The sequence below is a fragment of the Trichomycterus rosablanca genome, chromosome 2, assembly GCF_030014385.1.
Source record: "Trichomycterus rosablanca isolate fTriRos1 chromosome 2, fTriRos1.hap1, whole genome shotgun sequence".
Lineage (NCBI taxonomy): Eukaryota > Metazoa > Chordata > Actinopteri > Siluriformes > Trichomycteridae > Trichomycterus > Trichomycterus rosablanca.
In genome coordinates, this window is record NC_085989.1 from 41,127,968 (window position 1) to 41,151,048 (window position 23,081).

Genomic DNA, 23,081 nt, shown 5'->3' on the forward strand with positions numbered 1-23,081 from the left:
AGTACCAGTGATGTTGACAGAGGATTCAAGGCGGGACAGAAGAATGGAGTGATTAATGGTGTCAAAAGCTGCAGTAAGATCAAGGAGGACGAGAATATTAATTTGTCCAGAGTCTGAGGAAAGAAGAAGGTCATTTGTGACTTTGAGGAGGGCTGACTCAGTGCTGTGCTGGGGGCGGAAACCAGACTGAAATGATTCAAATAGATTATTGGAATTTAGGTGATCTTTGAGCTGTGAGGCAACAACACGTTCCAGTATTTTCGACAGAAATGGAAGATTGGAAATGGGCCGAAAGTTACTCATAATGTTAGAGTCAAGTCCAGGTTTTTTAAGTATGGGAGTAACAGCAGCCAATTTGAGTGATTGAGGGACTGAGCCAGAACTAAGAGAGGAATTGATTATCTCTGTGATAAGTGATGAGATAACTGGAAAACAACCCTTAACAAGTTTGGATGGAGCAGGATCCAAAACACAAGTGGAGCTTCGCATCCCTGTTAAGATCTCAGATAGGTCCAAAAGAGACACAGGTGAGAACTGAGACAGAGGCTGGGTAATAAATTGAGATGAGATAGGCGGAGAAACAGAGATGACAGGGGAAACTGTCAGAAAATTGTGGATATTCTCAACTTTTGTTTGAAAAAATGAGAGGTAAGAGTTACACTTGTCAACTGTAAAGGAATTGGTAGTATTGTCAACTGGTTTGAGAAGTTTATTTATTGTGGAAAAGAGAGTCTTAGGATTTGTTGATCCAGCATGTATGAGTTCGGAATAGTAAGTGGATCGGGCTGCCGTAAGAGCGTCTTTGTAATGTTGAAGATAATCAGAATAAATCTGATAATGTACTGTTAGACCGGTTTTCTTATAAAGTCTTTCAAGCTGGCGTTTACGGGATTTCATTTGGTGAAGCTCAATTGTGTACCATGGTGCAGAATGACTAAATGAAACAAATTTGGTTCTCAAAGGAGCCAGCTCATCAAGACATGAGGCGAGTATGTCATTATAGTAATCGACAAGATCAGATGAATTACTAGACAGTACAGGACAGACAGACATCTTTTTAACAAGAGAATCTGAGAAAGCAGAGGGAGAGATATATTGAAGATTCCTGAAGGATATTTTACGTTTAGCTCTAGTGATGGGCCTAGTGACCTCAATGTCCATGATGATTGTCAAATGATCAGAGACAGTAAGGTCATGGCTGGACGGCTGATGAACTAGGACACCAGTAGAGCAGACAAGGTCAAGAGTATGACCTTTTTTATGAGTTGGAAAATGTATATGTTGTGTGAAATTAAAACACTGTAACAATTCCAAAAATTCCCTGGCAAATTTACAGTTGTTGTCATCAATATGGATGTTAAAATCACCCATAAGCAGTACAGAGGATGAGAGGGCACTAAGCTGGGTTAAAAAATCTGAAAAATCAGAGAGAAAGGAAGCGTTTGGCTTTGGCGGACGATAAACTACAGCAGTGACCAGAGGAGTAGACCCTGACAACTTGAAAGCCAGGTGTTCAAAAGAAAGAGCAGCAGGAAAAGACAAAGTGGTTATTTTAATATCATCCCTATAGACTGCAGCAACACCACCACCTCGCCCTTCCATACGAGGTTCATCAATATACGAGTATCCCATTGGCGTGGTCTGATTTAACGTAAAATAATCCAAGGGTTTATGCCAAGTTTCAGTGAGACAGAAAAAGTCTAGTTCACTGTCAGATATAAATTCACTGAGTACAGTACTTTTTGTGTTGAGTGAACGAACATTAAGCAATGCCATTTTCAAGTGGTATTGTTGTGTAGTTGGCTGTGAGGAACGAGGAAGAGAACGGAGATTTGCAAAGTCCACTCCGCGTTTCCTATCCCACTCCGTGGACAGCGTTGTCATGGAGACTACACCGCTACTGGTGTGCAAGGCAGCAGCGCTCTGATGACGTGTTTGCGGAGCGACAGTGCGCACGGCTGACCAGAAGGATGGAATAGCGTTACCGTTTCGAAAATAAACAAGCTTTCTCCGGGAGCCCCTGTGAATATAACGAGGCCGGCGAAGGAGTCCAAGCTGTTTGATGACCGGAATACACGATGGAGTAGTGCAGTTGTTGAACTTCCTCAGCTGGTCAACGGAATAGTTCAACATCGTGCCGATCCCAGGAAAACTCATCCACCGTTCACCACCGGCCGCAGACGCGATGTACAGTAGAAAGAACAAAAAGTATCAAAAGCACAAATAAAAGTATCAAAAGTAACTTAAAAGAAATAGATCCACAAGGTGTGTAAAAAGATGAAAACGAAAAACGATAAAAATACAATAAAATACGGTAAAATACGGTAAAATACGGTAACGGTAGCGGCAGCCAAATGCGCCAGCGTCCACCATCACCATGGCAATTTGTGTCTACATGTAGCAATATTCATGTTTTGACTCTTTAACGACTTCAGAATTCAGAGGATCCAGTGATAATAGACAGAAGAATCTCCTTAAAACAAAACGTAACAGCTTTGGAACATTTTTTATGACTACAGGATGCGAGAGAGGCAATTTTCGAAATCTCTATTCATTTTTCCCCCATTCAAAATTTCTCTTAGACCCAGGTTACCAAATATGGGCATAACAACATGGCATGTACTACAAAATGACGACACCACTTCAGTGGTCTATTAACCAGTTCAGCATTCAGAATGTACAGTTTTTTTTACAGAGCCTGTAGTGAACAATGCATTACAAGAGCTAACTAAACACACACGATGCAAAATATTCACATCATTTCTTTACAAAAAAAAACTAACATACACACACAACACCTTTCGTAATAGTTTAGTTGTTCATGATTTACGTAACACCGAAAGTCTTTCTGCTCAACAACATCGCTTCTCTGAAAGAAACTGGTGCATGCTCCATGCACACTGAGGTTGAGCTTCAAATCTGTGGTCTGAGATCTCATGTGTAGCTTTGCTTTTAGTTCAAATAAAGAGCCAGCTGGTGCAAATGAATCTAAATGACCATTTTGAACTACAGCGTTTATCAAACATTGACCAGTTAACAGATAACCAATCACAGACACACACACACACACACACACACACACACACACACAAAAATACTATGCCTTTTTATCTCTATACAATCAGTGGCGGTATTGGTCCAGTTTTCCAATTGTAACCTCCTCAGCCACTGCAGACTTCTGTCCTGACTGAAAAAAGCCACAGATGTGCACAATCTCCAGCTGCTACTTTTGACCTCTGTGGACACCCGGCTGGTCGATAGCACACCTGAGATACAAAGTCGAGATCTCAGAGGTTGTGGGCTAGCACATTAGACCACTGTGACACCCAGGCTTTTGTTTGTATCTGCTGTGTGTGCACATGTTGGACTATTATAAAGCCAGCAGTGACATTAGTACCAGCACCACCCACACTATTGTACAACACGATTGTACCACTATCCAAATAATTACGACCTTGTGTTTGTTCCATTAATAGACAACATTTGCATTTTTAGCATTTAGCAGATGGATTAGTCCAAAATAACTTACACCTGTAGGAGCTACATTGCAGGCAATTGAGGGTCAAGGGGCCCAACCTTGGCTACTTCGCTTGAACCAGTGACCTTCTGATTACTAGCCCAGTACCACCACTGCAAATCGTAGTCATCTAATAAGCTACTCCTAGTGCAAGTACAAGGTAAAGAAAGGTGACGAAATGTTTTTAGCAAGAATTGAAGTACAGTCAGTAGTTGGATACCTGGAGAGTTTATTGATTACATAATGCAGTCATCTTCTAAAAATTGTCAAAAATCTCAATGGAATGTTCTCAGCACCTTGTGGTATCCATGTCATCAAAAAAAAAAAAAAAAAAAAAAGCCATGATGCTGTTTGTAGAGCCGAGCGGGGGAGGTCGGGTCTCCTATCTAACTGTGTTATGCTGTTTCTAATAAAATGGCCAGTGTGTCAAGGTATTAACGTTTTTTGTGTCTCTGCAGGGATTTTCTGCCCCGTGGATCAGGAATCGTGACTCGCAGGCCTCTCATTCTGCAACTAGTCAACAACAAAGCAGGTGAGCGTGGCTTCCAAAATGCACCGTTTACCTGAGCACCACTCATGAGTGCCGATTTAACAACGCCCGTGTTTTTTTGTGTGTTTAGAATATGCAGAGTTCCTGCATTGTAAAGGGAGGAAGTTTGTGGACTTTGATGAAGTGCGGATGGAGATTGAGGCGGAAACTGACAGGATTACGGGTTCGAATAAGGGCATCTCTCCCATACCCATCAACCTGAGAGTCTACTCACCTAATGGTAACACACATGCAAATACAAGTCACTGTTACTGTGATCACTCTGCTTATGACGTACTGTTCTTTTTCCCTCCCTCTGTCTCTCTCTCTTATCTTGGCAGTAATGAACCTGACTCTCATTGACCTGCCCGGGATGACCAAGGTTGCTGTGGGCGATCAGCCAGTAGATATTGAGCACCAGATCCGTGACATGCTTCTGCAGTTCATCACTAAAGAGAGCTGCCTGATTCTGGCTGTTACGCCAGCCAACACCGACTTGGCCAACTCCGACGCCCTTAAGATCGCCAAGGAGGTGGACCCACAGGGTAGGGCACTTTATTCCGGTCGACTTATGCCTAGTTCACACTACATGATTTTTGCTGCTAGATGTGCCAGCTCGGAGGCAAATCTGCGTTTACTCGGGGCTCAAAAAATGCCTCTCGTTCGCTACATGAGAACTGTTCAATGACTTGATCCGAGCGGCTCGCCGATCACTTGCGGACTTTAGCATGCTAAATATCTGGACTCGTCTGTGACTCAAAATCATGTAGTGTGAAGTGTTGCAATCAGGTTGTAATTGTTGTGAACGCAAGATAAGGAGTGATGGTAAACCCTCGGGGAGAAGTTGTAAATGTATGTGGCAGGGGCATAGTATAGTTTCTATCAGAATACATGAGCACACACAAGCTTTACAGTACTTATGATCTTATCGTCCATGCCAAACCGTAATACCAACAATTCATTGCAAAACATATTTATTAACCTCCAACTCACTACAGAACAGGCGATCCCTGCTGGCCACATAGCCATATCCACTCCCTTACCCAGTTTTATTTATTTTTCCTTCTTGCTTTAACACTACATATCAGTGCACAAACAACTTTGATCGTTTACTTCTTGTTTGGATATCATTATACCACTTGTCATGACAAACATAGTATGGGAGACCGGACAGGCTCGTCTGAGATTTCTCTGAGTGATAGATGTTGTAGTGTGTGACCCGCCATGACCGATCAATCATGTAGTGTAAAACCACAAAGACTCAAAAGACTCTCAAATATAAATGGACAGATAGAAACAAGGACAAAATGACTTGCACATAACACTGATCATACCATAAATAACAGAATTATGTGTATAAATTGGTGTAAAACTCAAATAAATAAATAAATAAATAAATAAATAAATAAATAAAAGACTCCTGATTACAAGAGATCAAATTATGTAGTGAGAACTGTTCAGCGAACTAAACTCTTAAAAATTGTGTAGTGAAGCTCAGGTGGTGCAGCGGTAAAACACACGCTGAACACCAGAGATGGGATCTCGAATACTTTGTATCGAATCTTATCTCTGTCTGCCGGCTGGGCTGAGCGGCCACATGAACAACGATTGGCCTGTTATTCAGATAGGGGTGGCATATAAAAAGTCGGCTAGGGTTTCTCTCTCATAACTAATGCAGTTACGACCTCTGCTGGCTGATTGATGGCGCCTTCACAGAGACAGGAAAAGAGTGCTGTCAGGGTGTGTCTCTCTGTACACAGTGCTGATCTGCACTGCACTCGTCAAAGTGTAGGTGACAAAATGCATACGATTGCTGCACACGTGTCGTGGGTTAGCTTCGTTCTCCTATATATATATACAGTGTATCACAAAAGTGAGTACACCCCTCACATTTCTGCAGATATTTAAGTATATCTTTTCATGGGACAACACTGACAAAATGACACTTTGACACAATGAAAAGTAGTCTGTGTGCAGCTTATATAACAGTGTAAATTTATTCTTCCCTCAAAATAACTCAATATACAGCCATTAATGTCTAAACCACCGGCAACAAAAGTGAGTACACCCCTTAGTGAAAGTTCCTGAAGTGTCAATATTTTGTGTGGCCACCATTATTTCCCAGAACTGCCTTAACTCTCCTGGGCATGGAGTTTACCAGAGCTTCACAGGTTGCCACTGGAATGCTTTTCCACTCCTCCATGACGACATCACGGAGCTGGCGGATATTCGAGACTTTGCGCTCCTCCACCTTCCGCTTGAGGATGCCCCAAAGATGTTCTATTGGGTTTAGGTCTGGAGACATGCTTGGCCAGTACATCACCTTTACCCTCAGCCTCTTCAATAAAGCAGTGGTCGTCTTAGAGGTGTGTTTGGGGTCATTATCATGCTGGAACACTGCCCTGCAACCCAGTTTCCGGAGGGAGGGGATCATGCTCTGCTTCAGTATTTCACAGTACATATAGGAGTTCATGTGTCCCTCAATGAAATGTAACTCCCCAACACCTGCTGCACTCATGCAGCCCCAGACCATGGCATTCCCACCACCATGCTTGACTGTAGGCATGACACACTTATCTTTGTACTCCTCACCTGATTGCCGCCACACATGCTTGAGACCATCTGAACCAAACAAATTAATCTTGGTCTCATCAGACCATAGGACATGGTTCCAGTAATCCATGTCCTTTGTTGACATGTCTTCAGCAAACTGTTTGCGGGCTTTCTTGTGTAGAGGCTTCAGAAGAGGCTTCCTTCTGGGGTGACAGCCATGCAGACCAATTTGATGTAGTGTGCGGCGTATGGTCTGAGCACTGACAGGCTGACCCCCCACCTTTTCAATCTCTGCAGCAATGCTGACAGCACTCCTGCGCCTATCTTTCAAAGACAGCAGTTGGATGTGACGCTGAGCACGTGCACTCAGCTTCTTTGGACGACCAACGCGAGGTCTGTTCTGAGTGGACCCTGCTCTTTTAAAACGCTGGATGATCTTGGCCACTGTGCTGCAGCTCAGTTTCAGGGTGTTGGCAATCTTCTTGTAGCCTTGGCCATCTTCATGTAGTGCAACAATTCGTCTTTTAAGATCCTCAGAGAGTTCTTTGCCATGAGGTGCCATGTTGGAACTTTCAGTGACCAGTATGAGAGAGTGTGAGAGCTGTACTACTAAATTGAACACACCTGCTCCCTATGCACACCTGAGACCTAGTAACACTAACAAATCACATGACATTTTGGAGGGAAAATGACAAGCAGTGCTCAATTTGGACATTTAGGGGTGTAGTCTCTTAGGGGTGTACTCATTTTTGTTGCCGGTGGTTTAGACATTAATGGCTGTATATTGAGTTATTTTGAGGGAAGAATAAATTTACACTGTTATATAAGCTGCACACAGACTACTTTTCATTGTGTCAAAGTGTCATTTTGTCAGTGTTGTCCCATGAAAAGATATACTTAAATATCTGCAGAAATGTGAGGGGTGTACTCACTTTTGTGATACACTGTATATATATATATTTTTTTTTTTATAACATTGTGTAGTGTGAACTTAGCATTAAGAGATGGGACTTATGCTCAAGACTGGAGTATTGAGACCACGTTTTCTTTATTGCGACTAAACAAGGGCCACATCTCGTTTATCAGAATTTTCAGATAAAGGCCACACCCGTTTCACTGAGCAGACAGATACACAGGTGCTGCACACGTGTCGGAGGGGGCGTGGGTTAGCTTTGTTCTCCTTAATCAGAGCGGGGATCGGCATTGGTGGAGAGGAAGCATGACGCAATCTGGCAATTAAGACTGGGGGTTCTATTTAGAAGGACACAGCACCTGAATCAGGATAACAATCACAAAAACATGCCTCTGTTGGTGGCACTGACAGACAGTGTGCTCACTTTTTTTCCACTTGTACTGACAAGCGCTGTGGCCACAGTTTTTCTAGCACTGATGAGGTCCGTTTCCACATCGCATTTACTAACAGACCGGCATTGTGGCCGCCTCGCTGTTACTGACAGGCGTCCACACTTTTTGACGGGTGCTGTTGAGCACAGTGGCTATGCCTTATTACCCAAGACTATTTACTTCTAGTACAGAGTTCATGCCTGCTGACTGGCACAACGGCCAAATTCCCAGCCATCATAGTCATGGCATCCTCATCAGGAATGTCTAGCATATGCTTCACACTTACTTTAATTGACTGTCACATGGCAACAAATCAGAAACTGTCAGTCACTAGGACCACATGTCGTTTAGTAGGGCTGATGGGCACCGAAGTTTTTCAAATAACAAGCAACTATAATGACACAATGATGGCACCGTTTTTCAGCTGGCAGAGTGGGTACCACATAACAGCATGGGTCCTACAGGAACTGTGTTCAGTCCTGGCCTTTTAGTCACTGCCGGTGAGAAATATAACATTCTCCCAAGGTTCAGTTTGGATTTCTCTGGATACCGGGTAGTCAGGTTTCTTCCCAATGGATTGGCGTCCTGTCTGGGGTGTGTTTCTGTATTATGACCAGGATAAAGCAATTCAATGTATAGTTTAGGCACCAGTATTACACGAATATCACAACCAATACTTACCATTTTCTCTCTCTCCTGACTCGGTTGTTTGTGTTTTTGCAGGTCTGCGGACTATCGGTGTGATTACTAAACTGGACCTGATGGACGAGGGCACAGACGCTCGAGATATCCTGGAGAACAAACTCCTACCACTGCGCAGAGGTGCGCCTTATGTAACAGACAGACTTGGTTTTAATATACTGGTTTTTAATATATGTTTGGAGAGGTAAAGTGATGGTGTGTCTTGGTTTTAGGATACATCGGCGTGGTAAACCGCAGTCAGAAGGACATCGATGGCAGAAAGGACATCCGTGTGGCTTTGGCTGCTGAGAGGAAGTTCTTCCTGTCTCATCCTGCTTATAGACACTTGGCTGAGCGAATGGGAACGCCGCACCTGCAGAAGACCCTTAATCAGGTTAGTCCTGCTGTACCTGAATACCCCTGCTACCAGTCTAACCTCATCTACTAATCACCGCCTAACCCGTTCTCCTCTCGGGACTAACCGAAACACTCATAGAAATCAGAAAGTCACCCAGCTACTTCAAGTATTGCTGTATTCAAAAAGGTAGAATAAGATTGTATAGAACAGTCAAAAGGCAATCATTTAAGCATGGAAATCCTTTGTCCCTTTGTGGATTTCATAACCAATGGAAGTGTGCTTCTCTACAGATGTGATCATCTCTCTGTAGTCAACAAAACAAGCCAGTAAAGTTTTTTGCTCCCGATATAAAGTTTATTTTTTACTTCATAAACAAAATGTCCAAGATGTCGAAGTGTAAAGCAGCTAAAAACATGACTCGGGTAACTGAGTTTGGAAAACTCCCAACCAATTCTGTGGACGCAGTGGGGGCATGTCAAAACACGGACATCATTTAATTTATGAGTGTTATTTTTTTTTTTTATGCATTAATGCATGCGGTCAGTTTGTCTTCTGCTGCTGAGGGATACCCGATTGCATCCGAGGAGATCACGTCACTGTACACGCCTCTTCCAACACGTGCACGGCCCTCCTCTTCTCGCCCCTGAATTCTGCACAGGCGTCTTTTCCGCCAGTCAGGGTCCTTACACAGCGTATGAGAATCCCACCCACACATAGTCCGGCCCCCACCCTGCAGATATGGTGGCCAATTAGTATCTGCTGCAGGCACTGCCAATTATGCCCGCCAGATGGCGCCCAACAGACCGATGTCGACGCAGAGTTTTGAACCAAGGAGTTCAGAATCTCACCTCTGGTGTGCTAGTGGAATATCCTGCTGTGCCACCTGGGCGCCGTGAAATGTGGCACCTGAAATCTGTGATTTAAAAAAGAAAAAGAAAAAGAAAAATTTTTAAACGGGGTCTGGGAAATTAAGCACATTTTACCGTGAATTTAATAGGGCCCTACTAATAAGCGATCACTAACTTACACGCTATTCTTTTCTTTTATGCAGCAACTGACAAACCACATCAGAGACACGTTGCCAGGCTTACGCAATAAGCTTCAGTCCCAGCTCCTCTCTCTGGAGAAGGAGGTCGAGGAGTACAAGAACTTCCGTCCTGATGATCCTACACGCAAGACCAAGGCTCTGCTGCAGTATGTTGTGTTTACCTGCTGGCGTTATATTTCATCCAAGTCATTTTTAATGTCACAATTGTGAATCCGCTACCACTTGCACACCTACTGATCAGATCATCACACAACCCTTCTGACACGTGTCCAATCTGCTGCCGCTTCTTATTACCTGCGAGTGTTTGGTTCCTACACAGAGCCGTATAACATATGAAGAGCCACGCTCAGCTCCACGTGAAAATTCCCTCAACTGTGCAGGCGTTCCCGAAGATCACATATCACAGCGGTAGCATGGAGAGACCTCGTCCGTCCTTCCCTCCCTCAAACACAGTGTATTGTTTGTGTGAATGCACGGCTACGTTGATGTCTCTGCTGAGATTCCAATTCTGAATTTTGAACACTCTGCAGTGGCGTGCTAGTGCTTTAGACCGCTGCGCCACCCAAGTGCCCAATGGGAAATATCTATTTCTATATCTAATAAGAAAGGGTTTAGATTGTTGATATGTAAATTTGATCAGTGTAGTTTGACACATGTAGCAAACAAAGTCTGTCTTATTATCGATGCCAACACTGTTTCGGTGTCTTATTTACAGAGGTATCTGGTTTGCCCTTCAAGTGAACCTGCATTAACTAAATGCAATTTGTTTAATTTAATAAAGCTCTGGCATCCAATTAGGATCTGACAGCTTGCCAATTACATTAGCTCTTAAATGATATCTGATAAATATTGTCTACATTCCTGGAGAGTTAACAGGAGTTTTATGCTGTAATTTCAGTGTCTGTAAAATAAAGGTCTTAGCAGGACAGAACCATTTCTTTTTTTATAAATGTTTTGATTGCTGTTGAGTAAGAGCTTTTAAACTGCATCTGTTTTTAAATGTGCTGGTACACATTCCCAGGGTAGTTTCTTGATAAAAAATATGACCATGCAATGTTGTTGCAGTTATTTCCCCACTTGGCTACAGATAAAAGGCAGCAATGTTTTATTTGCCATGGTACTACAGTTGCCAAATGTAAAGAAGTCACTCTACTTGCAGTATTGTGATTTAACCAGGTGCTATCAGCCCTTCTGACAGTGAAACCATGAATTGCACAATTGACTGGTCTACAAAGTACATATATTGTGTACAGGATTCCAGGCAGGTTAATGATTATCTGATTAAATGAGAACTGACAAATAAGCCAAAAATTGACCAGCCCCAATGAAGTAATCGAATCGTGTTTTGTGCCACGTACCCTTCAAGTGTCGAGTCTAGCTCGTCTTAATCTCCACAGCGCTTTTAGCGGTGAACAATATTATTTAATTTGCTGCCTATTGAAGCCACCGATGCTACGGTATGGTGGTATATAAAAAAATCCATACCCTACGGGGAATTAAAGCCAGTATACCGAATAAACCAATATACCACCCTGTACTACTGTGAACGTAAGACATTTTTTGGTTGAAAAAGTAATTGTAATTAATTACCAACAGCTTACACTTGATCTGTGATCTAAGACCCCTAACCACCCTCATTAACATTTACATTTATGGCATTCAGCTTTTGTTTATTAGACTGCTGCGCCACAAGAGTGCCCTTACAAACTGTTTCTACCGTTCAACTGGCTGGTGTGTTTCATGTTGTAATGGGACAATGTAAGAAACTGGTAGAACTTGCATCCATAGTCTGCACTGATCTAACAAATCTTGTATTGTAAGAGCTACATGTAGTTGCTGTAATTATGATTGTTTGTGTGACACTTTTCAGGATGGTGCAGCAGTTCGGTGTGGACTTTGAGAAGTGTATTGAGGGTTCAGGGGATCAGGTGGACACCGTGGAGCTGTCTGGAGGTGCCAGAATCAACCGCATCTTCCACGAGCGCTTCCCCTTTGAGCTGGTCAAGGTGAACACCTGGTTTTCTTTTTTCTATTCATGTGTATGCATTTTCTCCCTTTATCTCCTGATTTAGTGTAGTCAATTTGTCCTCCGCTGCTGTGGATCCCTGATTGCTTTCGAGGAGGGTGTATTGCTAGCAAACCCCCTTCTTTTACACCCCTGCTATTGCACGGGTGCCTCGGTCTGCTAACCAGGGTCCTTGTACAGCATTTGAAGTCCCCACCCACTTGGTCTGGTCATTTCCCCACCCAGCAGACACGGTGGCTAATGTCTTTTAATGTATTGTGTCTGCTGCGGGAACTGCCAGTCGTGCCCGCTAGTGGCGCCCAGCCGACTGTTAGCAGAGCTGAGATTCGAACCGGGGTGTTCAGAATCTCGGACCTGGTGCTGGCATTTTTTAGGTGCTTGAAACCATAACATGCAACACTTATTGTTTTCTGCATACTTAATTTACTTTGTCGAATAAGTAAACTGTTAATAGTATTAATATGAATAGTAATTGTTTTTATTTTGATGTAGGTGATTTGTTGTGCATATTTTTTTATTAAAGCCTTGTTATTAAACTAAAATCTGACATTGGCACATCACTAACTATTTACATGAGTACTTTTGTGATGTAATTACATGTGCAATACATAAGTAATTTTTGGGTTGTTCTCAAACTTTTGATCAGCCAGGCCAAAATGAGTCGCATCAGTGACCGAAAGCCAGCCGAACATGTGTTAACATTGTTAGCATAGACATGTGAGCCACACCTTTATTTGTTGCAGATTAAGAAACTCAAGACATTCTAGCATTACCTTGTGCCACACCATGCTGAATTTACCAAATAAATGACTCCCCCTCCTGCTTTTCTCCTCTCTCTTCGTCTCTTAGATTGTGTTTGATGAAAAGGAGCTCCGGCGAGAGATCAGTCATGCCATCAAGAACGTCCATGGTGTCAGGCAAGTCGACCAGCACTGATAGCCTGCATTTGGCAGCTGCTTCTTCACCTTTTCTTCTTCACCACACACACATACACACATCTTCCGTTAGTTCAATGTAAACCAGGCATTAAACACTTAAGCAAGGTCTAGCCAATTTTGAGTCAGAATGCTCTCCAGTTCTCCAGTTATCTTATCAGATAATCCACTAATTAGGGTCTGTATAATCTATTTTTTTTTTCTCTGTATTCCCCCTCCTTTATATCTCAATCCAGTCATGCTTGTGCAATCCTCAATGTGATCAAGGAGAGCCGGATTACCTTTCAGTATTGGAGGGTTGGGTTCCCATACAGATACCCACCCCCCATTGCACAGGAACCCAGGCCACTCCCCAATATTTTTTGCATTTTGCAGCAGGAAGAGACCTCATGACCTGGACACAACGGCCAGTTGTGTTTGTGTGGACGCTCAGCCAGGTCGGTGGCTCTGCTGAAATCTAAACACGCAAGTTCAAACACTTAACGTTGCATTGCTGCGCGGGTGGTACGGTGGCTCAGTGAGTAGCACTGTCGCCTCACAGCAAGAAGGTCCTGGCTTTGATCCCCAGGTGGGGCGGTCCGGGTCCTTTCTGTGTAGAGTTTGCATGTTCTCCCTGTGTCTGCGTGGGTTTCCTCCAGGAGCTCCGGTTTCCTCAGACAGTACAAAGACGTGCAAGTGAGGTGAATTGGAGATACTAAATTGTCCATGACCGTGTTTGATATTAAACTTGTGAACTGATGAATCTTGTGTAATGAGTAACTACCGTTCCTGTCATGAATGTAACCAAAGTGTAAAACATGACGTTAAAATCCTAATAAATAAATAAATAAATAAAAACATTGCTGTGCCACCTGAGCACCCCAGTATAATCCAGTCTTAACCCATTTGAATTAGCCAAGTTTCAGACATGCTGCTGTGTTTTAAAAACTAATAAACGCTGACTGATTGACACCATTCATGAAGGACTAATCCAAGCTTAATCAATACTTTATGAAAGAAGTCAGATCCAGGCTGGCAATGTGCAGTGTGCCACATGGTATAGATCCTAAAGGCTCTTGATCCCTGAGGCTCTTCCTAAAGATACAGCTGGGGAAAGAATGAATACGACTTGATATGGGGGTATACTAGGAAGAGTGCACTGCAATTCTAAGCTTGACAGGAAAACGTTAATGCAGTTCTATTATTTTAATCAGAAAAGATGGAGCTGTTAGGTAGTCATTTAAACCCTAAATGTGGGGAGGGGGTCAAACTATTTGTTAAACAGTGAATAATTGCTGGTCGTAAAACAAGTTTAGATAGAGTTTGCATCATGCCTCAGTCTAAAAGTAAGACTTTGTTTGCCACTGCATCTCTGATCTTCAATTAGCAAGTTTCTGCCCCGTCCACATTCTTAAGATTCATTTCATTTAAACATGCATAAAGCTTAACCTGAAACTCTAGTCCTGTGTGTTTTATGTTAAATAGGAACACTTGTGTTTACCAGGCCTATACAGTTCTCTCTTTTTTCTTCTGCTCATCATGACCACGTATTTTGACAGTCTCTCACCTCTACTAACTGTCTGTCTGTCTCTGAGTCTGACACTTTTTCTTGTTCTACGTATCCACATATTTCTCACTTTTTCATCCAGTCCAGTCATGTTTGATTGGAGCCTATCTCTCTCTCGCCAATGCTGCCACCCTCTCCCATGCGCCCACCCCTCGATCCAGGAGGGCCATGGTTGCCACGCGTCCCCTCTGTCACGGCTGTCTCTCAGAGCACAGTATTACCAGCGGACAGCCGCGTGCTGACATCCGTGATCAGCCGCAGTCGCCTCGACTAGCAGTAACTAGAAGCCCTGCTTTGACCATTGTCCCCGCCTTTCTACAGATTCACAGTCTATTGTGTGTCCATGTACACACCCTGCTGGTCAATAGCACACCTGGGGTTTTAACTTAAAAGCTCAAGATCTCAGTGGTGGAGTTAGACCGCTGTGCCACCCGAGCACCTGTTTTTGATTCTTTTGTATGTAAAAAATTCTTGTTATTTGACTCTGAACTTTCTAAGTCTTTACCCCTAATAAACTACATTTCGATTTTATAAATACAATTATAAATTGGATTTGTTTTTACCTCACTTGCTAGAATTCAATACCCCAAAAAACGATGGGAACAAATCATTTACACAAGATGCCATATTGGGCACACAAAACACAATTATAAATACCCGCTAAAGAGAGACCAGGCCCCCACTTGCCCCCTCTGTGGAGAAAGAACCTCTGTTAAACACATTAATTAATGCCAAAAAATTTATAACACTATTAATATCTAAAATTAAATCAAAATTTAAAAATCAACTATACCCTCACAGTTACTTAAATGGACATATCAACCCCCCGGGGCGGGACAGTGGCTAAGTGGGTAGCACTGTCGCCTCACAGCAGGAAGGTCCCGGGTTCGATCTCCAGGTGGGGCGGTCCGGGTCCTTTCTGTGTGGAGTTTGCATGTTCTGTCCAAATGGGTTTCCTTCGGGTGCTCTGGTTTCCTCCCACAGTCCAAAGAATGAAGTGAATTGGAGATACTAAATTGTCCATGACTGTGTTCGATATAAACTTGAGAACTGATGAACCTTGTGTAATGAGTAACTACCGTTCCTGTCATGAATGTAACCAAAGAGTGTAAAACATGTTAAAATCCTAATAAACAAATAATTTACACAAGATGCCATATTGGACACACCAAACTCACTTATAAATACCTGCTAAAGGGAGACCAGGCCCCCACTTGACCCCTCTGTGAAGCAAGAACCTCTGTTAAACACATTAATTAATGCCAAAAAATTAATAACACTATTAAAATCTAAAATTAAAAAATCGACTTTATACCCTCACAGTTACTTATCGGACATATTAACCCCCACTTTGACTTTATTCAGCCATGATAATAGCCAAAGCACCTGAAATGGTGTTAAGAATCAAACAAACAAACAAACATCAGTTGTTCACATTTTTGCTTCTGCTCCTACATACTGTATGATCTGTGATGAGTTTACATGCACAGAACCATTAAAAAACGGCAGTGAACCAGGTTTCGGCAGTAATCCGAACACACCTGATCACATGACGTTCAGTAATTGGGTACTGAGGACTGCTTCAAGCTACTGCTCGACTACAGCAGGGTTGTGAATACCTAGGATGTCAGCAGTCATGACATTATTGATTCATGTCACAATGGTTTTAAAGCCTGTGTTTTTTGGAACACAGCCCAGGTATTACAGAGATGTAATAGCTTATTGAATAACATCAAGCTGGCTTTATTTGATTGGGTGTCAGTTTGCAATTGAGACAGGATACAATCCAAGCATTGAGAGTTGATGCCCTTTTGTTTGTTGTCAGTGGTGGGACTTCAATAATTCAATACCCAATCTGCAAAATAGTCACTGTCCTTTATCAAAGTCCCTGGGGGCGGCACGGTGGCTCAGTGAATAGCACTGTCGCCTCACAGCAAGAAGGTCCTGGGTTCAATTCCCAGGCAGAGCAATCCGGGTCCTTTTTGTATGGTGTTTGCATGTTCTCCCTGTGTATGTGTGGGTTTGCTCCGGGAGCTCCGGTTTCCTCCCACAGTCCAAAGACGTGCAAGTGAGTTGAATTGGAGATACAAAATTGTCCATGACTGTGTTTGACATTAAACTTGAACTGATGAATCTTTTGTAACTAGTAATTACCTGTCCCGTCATGAATGTAACCTCCTTTCTGTGTGGAGTTTGCATGTTCTCCCCGTGTCTGCGTGGGTTTACTCTGGGTGCTCCGGTTTCCTCCCACAGTCCAAAGACATGCAAGTGAGGTTAATAGGAGATACAAAATTGTCCATCACTGTGTTTGATATAAACTTGTACTGATGAATCTTGTGTAATGAGTAACTACCGTTCCTGTCATGAATGTAACCAAAGTGTAAAACATAATGTTAAAATCCTAATAAATAAATAAATATCATAGTCCCTGGAATCCAGACCCCAGAGTCCAGTCCTTACTCTGATTTCAGATTGTTTGTTACATGATATTTGATAAATCAGATTTTCAAACATGCTCAGATTGTTAGTGTGGATGGAAACTCTATCAAGTATTTGTTTTGTGCCTTGTACCATGATCTGATCTTTTTCTGACCTGTCTAAACACTGTCTTAACTCTAATGCATTGTTTTACAATTCATTTCTGTCCGTATCCATGCGTTTTTATTCTGTGTCTGTCTTTATGCTTTTATTTATTTATTTATTTTTATTATTTTTTATTTTATTTTTTTGGTTATTCTACCTGTCTGGCTCTCCACATCTGTGCGTTTTTGTCATCCCGGCTGTCTGTCTGTCTCTCCCCACCCTGTATGTTCTCAGAACTGGCCTGTTCACTCCCGACCTGGCGTTCGAAGCTATCGTGAAAAAGCAGATTGTAAAGCTGAAAGAGCCCTGTCTCAAATGTATCGATCTGGTGATTCAGGAGCTCATCAACACAGTCAGGCAGTGCACCAACAAGGTACCGCGGTGCCACCCTGCCCGAACACAGGGAGGGCGCTCTGCCAGGGGTCACACCACTTTTTTACAGCATGCCACTTTTGTTGTGTGCTTGTTTTATTAGCTTTTCTTTCAGATTAAAAGCTAACAAGTCATTGAAATCCATGTTACTTAAAGCCTTCATTAGCTTTTATTTCCAAATTTAAGTAAAGCTACCAAGAGTGGAATAATATCAGATTGTGCAAGGGACAAACCTACAATCAGTTGTCTGAGATGTTTACCTGTTATGACTCAGATCAATAGATTACATTAGTCATATGGGGTCTGTCCGAAAACCTAGTGAGCTAATTTGCTGCCTACCACCTACCTGCCTAAGTAGAGAGGATTCTAATAAGACATCAATCTTTTAAGGCAGATTGTTTAGACGCACTACTTAGACAGCGAGACAGAGTTTGCTAATTATGCCAAGTTCACACTACATGATTTTTGCCCAGATTTTCACTCACCGACTGGTCAGCGCTAGATTTGCCGGCTCGGGAGCAACTCCGTGATCGAAACTCGGCTTTCGAAACTCGGCTCTCAGTCGCTGTGTGAACTACTCAACAACTCGATCCGAGCGGCTCGCCGAGCACTCGGCGACTGAAGAAATATATCTAGCGTGTCAAATATCCGGATATGAGTCGCCCAACTGGCAATGAGTGCGGTGTCGAACAGCCAGTGAGAACGCAAGATGCGGTGTGAGGGGGACACGCAGGGGAGGCTGAAACATAGTTTGGGAGACCTGAGAAGCTCGTCTGCAATTCCAGTTGGTGATAGATGGTGTAGTGTGAAGCCCCCTATCACCGATCAGTCGTGTAGTGTGAAATATACACCGACTTGAAAGACTCCCGATTACAAGAGTCGTGTAGTGTGAACTAGGGCTGCACGATATTGGAAAAAACTGACATTGCGATTTTTTTTTCCCCCTGCGATATATATTGCGATATTAAAAAAATGAAGGAATGAAGGAATTTTCACCACATTATTAATAATATTAATAATGCATGTATGTATCTTACTCTAAATAAGGGGCTCATCTGTGAAAAAGGGTGGTGCCTACAAGGGATACAAAAGATTATGACAAGCTACATCTTTGTACTTGGTTGAAACTGAGCATTAAACTAAGAAAGCTTCAATATTTCTTCTCTCACAGAAAAATAAACATGGCTGACGAAGCGGACAAAGTTATTTTCAAACATGAATAAACAATTATTGATTTTTAACGAGTGTTTTTATTAGCAAGTTTGGGCTTGTCAGCTTTTTCTGTAAACAAATCGAGATGTTATATTGACATGTTAGCGCTGTGACTAGGGTTGCCAACCGTCCCGCAAAATACGGAATCGTTCCGTATTTGAAAACTAAACGTCGCGTTCCGTATTGAACTGATACGGGACGCGCTTTGTTCCGTATTTTTATCAATGGGAGTGAAATGCTGCAGATTAGACTGTTCAATACTAGAGCTGGGCGGTTCCTGAATCAACCGGGTTAATGATTCGAATCTTTGTACTGAATCAGGAATCACGAGTCCGAAATCTCAATGAACTCGGATCCTATGAGTCCTCTGACTGGCTGCTGCTCAGTACACAAGGCGTGTGAGCCGTCATTGATAATGAGAACGGTGTGAATTTTCGTTTTGTGTCAAGCAGCAAAAAAGTTGTAGCATGACGTATTTCATATACAGTGTATCACAAAAGTGAGTACACCCCTCACATTTCTGCAAATATTTCATTATATCTTTTCATGGGACAACACTATAGACATGAAACTTGGATATAACTTAGAGTAGTCAGTGTACAACTTGTATAGCAGTGTAGATTTACTGTCTTCTGAAAGTAACTCAACACACAGCCATTAATGTCTAAATGGCTGGCAACATAAGTGAGTACACCCCACAGTGAACATGTCCAAATTGTGCCCAAAGTGTCAATATTTTGTGTGACCACCATTATTATACAGCACTGCCTTAACCCTCCTGGGCATGGAATTCACCAGAGCTGCACAGGTTGCTACTGGAATCCTCTTCCACTCCTCCATGATGACATCACGGAGCTGGTGGATGTTAGACACCTTGAACTCCTCCACCTTCCACTTGAGGATGCGCCACAGGTGCTCAATTGGGTTTAGTCCATCACCTTTACCTTCAGCTTCCTCAGCAAGGCAGTTGTCATCTTGGAGGTTGTGTTTGGGGTCGTTATCCTGTTGGAAAACTGCCATGAGGCCCAGTTTTCGAAGGGAGGGGATCATGCTCTGTTTCAGAATGTCACAGTACATGTTGGAATTCATGTTTCCCTCAATGAACTGCAGCTCCCCAGTGCCAGCAACACTCATGCAGCCCAAGACCATGATGCTACCACCACCATGCTTGACTGTAGGCAAGATACAGTTGTCTTGGTACTTCTCACCAGGGCGCCGCCACACATGCTGGACACCATCTGAGCCAAACAAGTTTATCTTGGTCTCGTCAGACCACAGGGCATTCCAGTAATCCATGTTCTTGGACTGCTTGTCTTCAGCAAACTGTTTGCGGGCTTTCTTGTGCGTCAGCTTCCTTCTGGGATGACGACCATGCAGACCGAGTTGATGCAGTGTGCGGCGTATGGTCTGAGCACTGACAGGCTGACCTCCCACGTCTTCAACCTCTACAGCAATGCTGGCAGCACTCATGTGTCTATTTTTTAAAGCCAACCTCTGGATATGACGCCGAACACGTGGACTCAACTTCTTTGGTCGACCCTGGCGAAGCCTGTTCCGAGTGGAACCTGTCCTGGAAAACCGCTGTATGACCTTGGCCACCATGCTGTAGCTCAGTTTCAGGGTGTTAGCAATCTTCTTATAGCCCAGGCCATCTTTGTGGAGAGCAACAATTCTATTTCTCACATCCTCAGAGAGTTCTTTGCCATGAGGTGCCATATTGAATATCCAGTGGCCAGTATGAGAGAATTGTACCCAAAACACCAAATTTAACAGCCCTGCTCCCCATTTACACCTGGGACCTTGACACATGACACCAGGGAGGGACAACGACACATTTGGGCACAATTTGGACATGTTCACTGTGGGGTGTACTCACTTATGTTGCCAGCCATTTAGACATTAATGGCTGTGTGTTGAGTTATTTTCAGAAGACAGTAAATCTACACTGCTATACAAGCTGTACACTGACTACTCTAAGTTATATCCAAGTTTCATGTCTATAGTGTTGTCCCATGAAAAGATATAATGAAATATTTGCAGAAATGTGAGGGGTGTACTCACTTTTGTGATACACTGTAATTTGCATTAAGAAACATCGCACGTCCTGCGATGTGACTATCGCGCATGCACACATCGCGATGACGATGCTGAAACGAAATATCGTGCAGCCCTAGTGTGAACTGTACAGCGACCTGATGACTTGGAACGTCGTGTAGTGTGAACTTGGCATAATTTACGTTTGTACACCTTTATACAAATTAAAAATCAATGACAATTTATTTACATCTGAAAATAACTCGGTTGCTCAGCATTTGTCCGGCATATTTGGAATTTTTTTCTGAGAAAAGTTGTGCCGCACTGAATGCTGGGATTGCCTTCATTGCTATTATTCAGTCAGTTTACAACTTTGAAATAAGGTGCCTCAGTACGCAGCATTTTATGGTATCTAAGCATTTAGACAGGAGCGCGTAGAATGTCATTAAATGTGTCTATGTAGAGAGATCACTAGGTTTTCGGACAGACCCTGTGTGTTCGCATATTGGGTGACACTCTTTCATGACTTGTTAGCTTTATAGGTTTGTAGATCCAGTAAACAACCATCAGAGACCAAACACTACGTAGGGAAATCAATTGCATGTGGTCCAGAAGTGAATATCTAAAACAGCGCAGCATCATACACCTCATGCTTATGCCGGATCTGCGTACGACGTGGCGGTGTGACCCCTGAGCCCGCCGACCGCCCTGTGTATGGGTTCTGCTGTCGTGTGTTGGGGTTTTGTGCTGGTCTTGTGCGGCCGAGACGAACGGACAGAGAATGCCGCTCGTTACCCGCTCGTCTCCGGTCCAAAAGGAGCAAACCGCAGGCTTATCATCTTCTGCTAACATGTTCCAACACTGTTTTTAATGCATTCTCTTCAACTTTCCCTAACGGCTTAAGAGTGTGTAGTGTGGCGGGGGACGGAAGTGTTTCCAAATTTACAAACATGAAAAACACTTTATTGCCAATTGCTCTCTGGTAAATATTTTGTCATTAATATTTTTTTAACGATTTGCAATGTCAGTATAGCTGGCTAATTATGTGGCTTGTTGGCTGCTTGGCTGGACAGCCTTAGTGTTATTCAAAAAGCAGTTATTGCTTTATAGATGTGTAGATTAGATACAAAATACCTTAACTGCACAAAGGAAATAGTCTTATAATAGCCTTACAATAGTTAATAGTCTTCTGCTAATACATCTGGTATTTCATTTTCCAATATTTATGTATTAATATAAATTTGACTGCTGTACTGTATGATTGGCTTTATTTAAGGTCTTGGTTCTCCAATAGTTTGGAATAAGCATTCCAATATTTATATTGATCAGGATTAATTTAGTTGTTTTGGCTTGTTTGGCTGGTCCCATAATTACGAGGTTGCCACAGCAAGTAATTATGGCCCGCAAACCTGATTTGGCACGAGGTTTTTGTTAGATGCCCTACCTGACGCAACCCTCCTTATTTTTATCCAGGCTTGGGACCAGCACTGTAAGCACACTGATAAGTGCATCTTCCAACTGGCTTGGCTGTTCGACCCAATCATGTCTGTGTAGTTGCCCGATTGGTTGATAGTGGACTGGCGTATTTAATAGTATGATGCATGTAATGTGTATTTGACCTTATACATCAATACCAAACTGTTAAACATCTGCAGCTGCTATTTACCCAATAAAAGGATGTTGACAAGCGTGCATTAAAAACAGTGTTGCAATGCATTCAAGATGTTTGGCTTACAGAGGGATTTGTGGGTAATCTTGATGGCAAGTAAGGATGTGGAAACCACGGCCTGCCCCTTTTTGGACTGATTTAAGTGTCTGTAGATTAGCAGTGATTAACAAACTAAACAAGTTCTTTTCTTCTTTCCTCCTCGTGTTCTGCTCTTTCTGTCTCTCTCTCTCTTTCCTGCCTCGCCTTTGCCACCAATGCCTCGACGTCCCTCTCTGAACGTCCCCTCAGAACTGGGCTATTCACCCCTGACCTGGCGTTTGAGGCCATTGTGAAAAAGCAGATCCTCAAACTGAAAGCTCCCAGTCTGAAGTGCGTGGACATGGTGGTGACCGAGCTCACCACGCTCGTCATGAAGTGTGCCGACAAGGTATACCAGGAGGGGATCGGAAACAGGACCCGCCCCCGGCCTCCTGGTTTTTGTTCACAACGCCTTCACGCTTGTCTGTGCCACCCTGTCACCTGATCAGCACCTGTCCGTATGAGATCAGTCCCCGCTCCTCCTTTAGCCATGTCCATCTTTTACGTTTGGACTGTGCTTGTGGCAGTCCTGAGTTCAGCCATTTCTTCATCCAGTCACAATCCATGATCCTCCTCAGTTCCTCCCGATGAGTTGA

At 43.0% G+C, this 23,081-nt stretch overlaps 1 protein-coding gene across 7 annotated transcripts in view; it reads left to right on the forward strand.

Annotated features, from left to right (window-relative positions):
- The window catches only part of dnm2a (dynamin 2a), a 114,486-nt gene that overhangs the window by 38,790 nt on the left and 52,615 nt on the right, over nucleotides 1-23,081 (forward strand). For 5 of the 7 annotated variants that reach the window (XM_063015847.1, XM_063015834.1, XM_063015827.1 and 2 more), the window contains exons 2-10: nucleotides 3,976-4,049; nucleotides 4,138-4,287; nucleotides 4,388-4,591; nucleotides 8,667-8,765; nucleotides 8,858-9,018; nucleotides 10,034-10,176; nucleotides 11,901-12,036; nucleotides 12,906-12,973; nucleotides 17,355-17,493. In XM_063015847.1, the coding sequence (XP_062871917.1) occupies nucleotides 3,976-4,049; nucleotides 4,138-4,287; nucleotides 4,388-4,591; nucleotides 8,667-8,765; nucleotides 8,858-9,018; nucleotides 10,034-10,176; nucleotides 11,901-12,036; nucleotides 12,906-12,973; nucleotides 17,355-17,493 (1,174 nt within the window). Of the gene's footprint in view, nucleotides 1-3,975; nucleotides 4,050-4,137; nucleotides 4,288-4,387; nucleotides 4,592-8,666; nucleotides 8,766-8,857; nucleotides 9,019-10,033; nucleotides 10,177-11,900; nucleotides 12,037-12,905; nucleotides 12,974-17,354; nucleotides 17,494-22,695; nucleotides 22,835-23,081 lie in introns of all 7 variants that reach the window. The other 2 variants (XM_063015865.1, XM_063015871.1) reach the window with 1 other exon arrangement.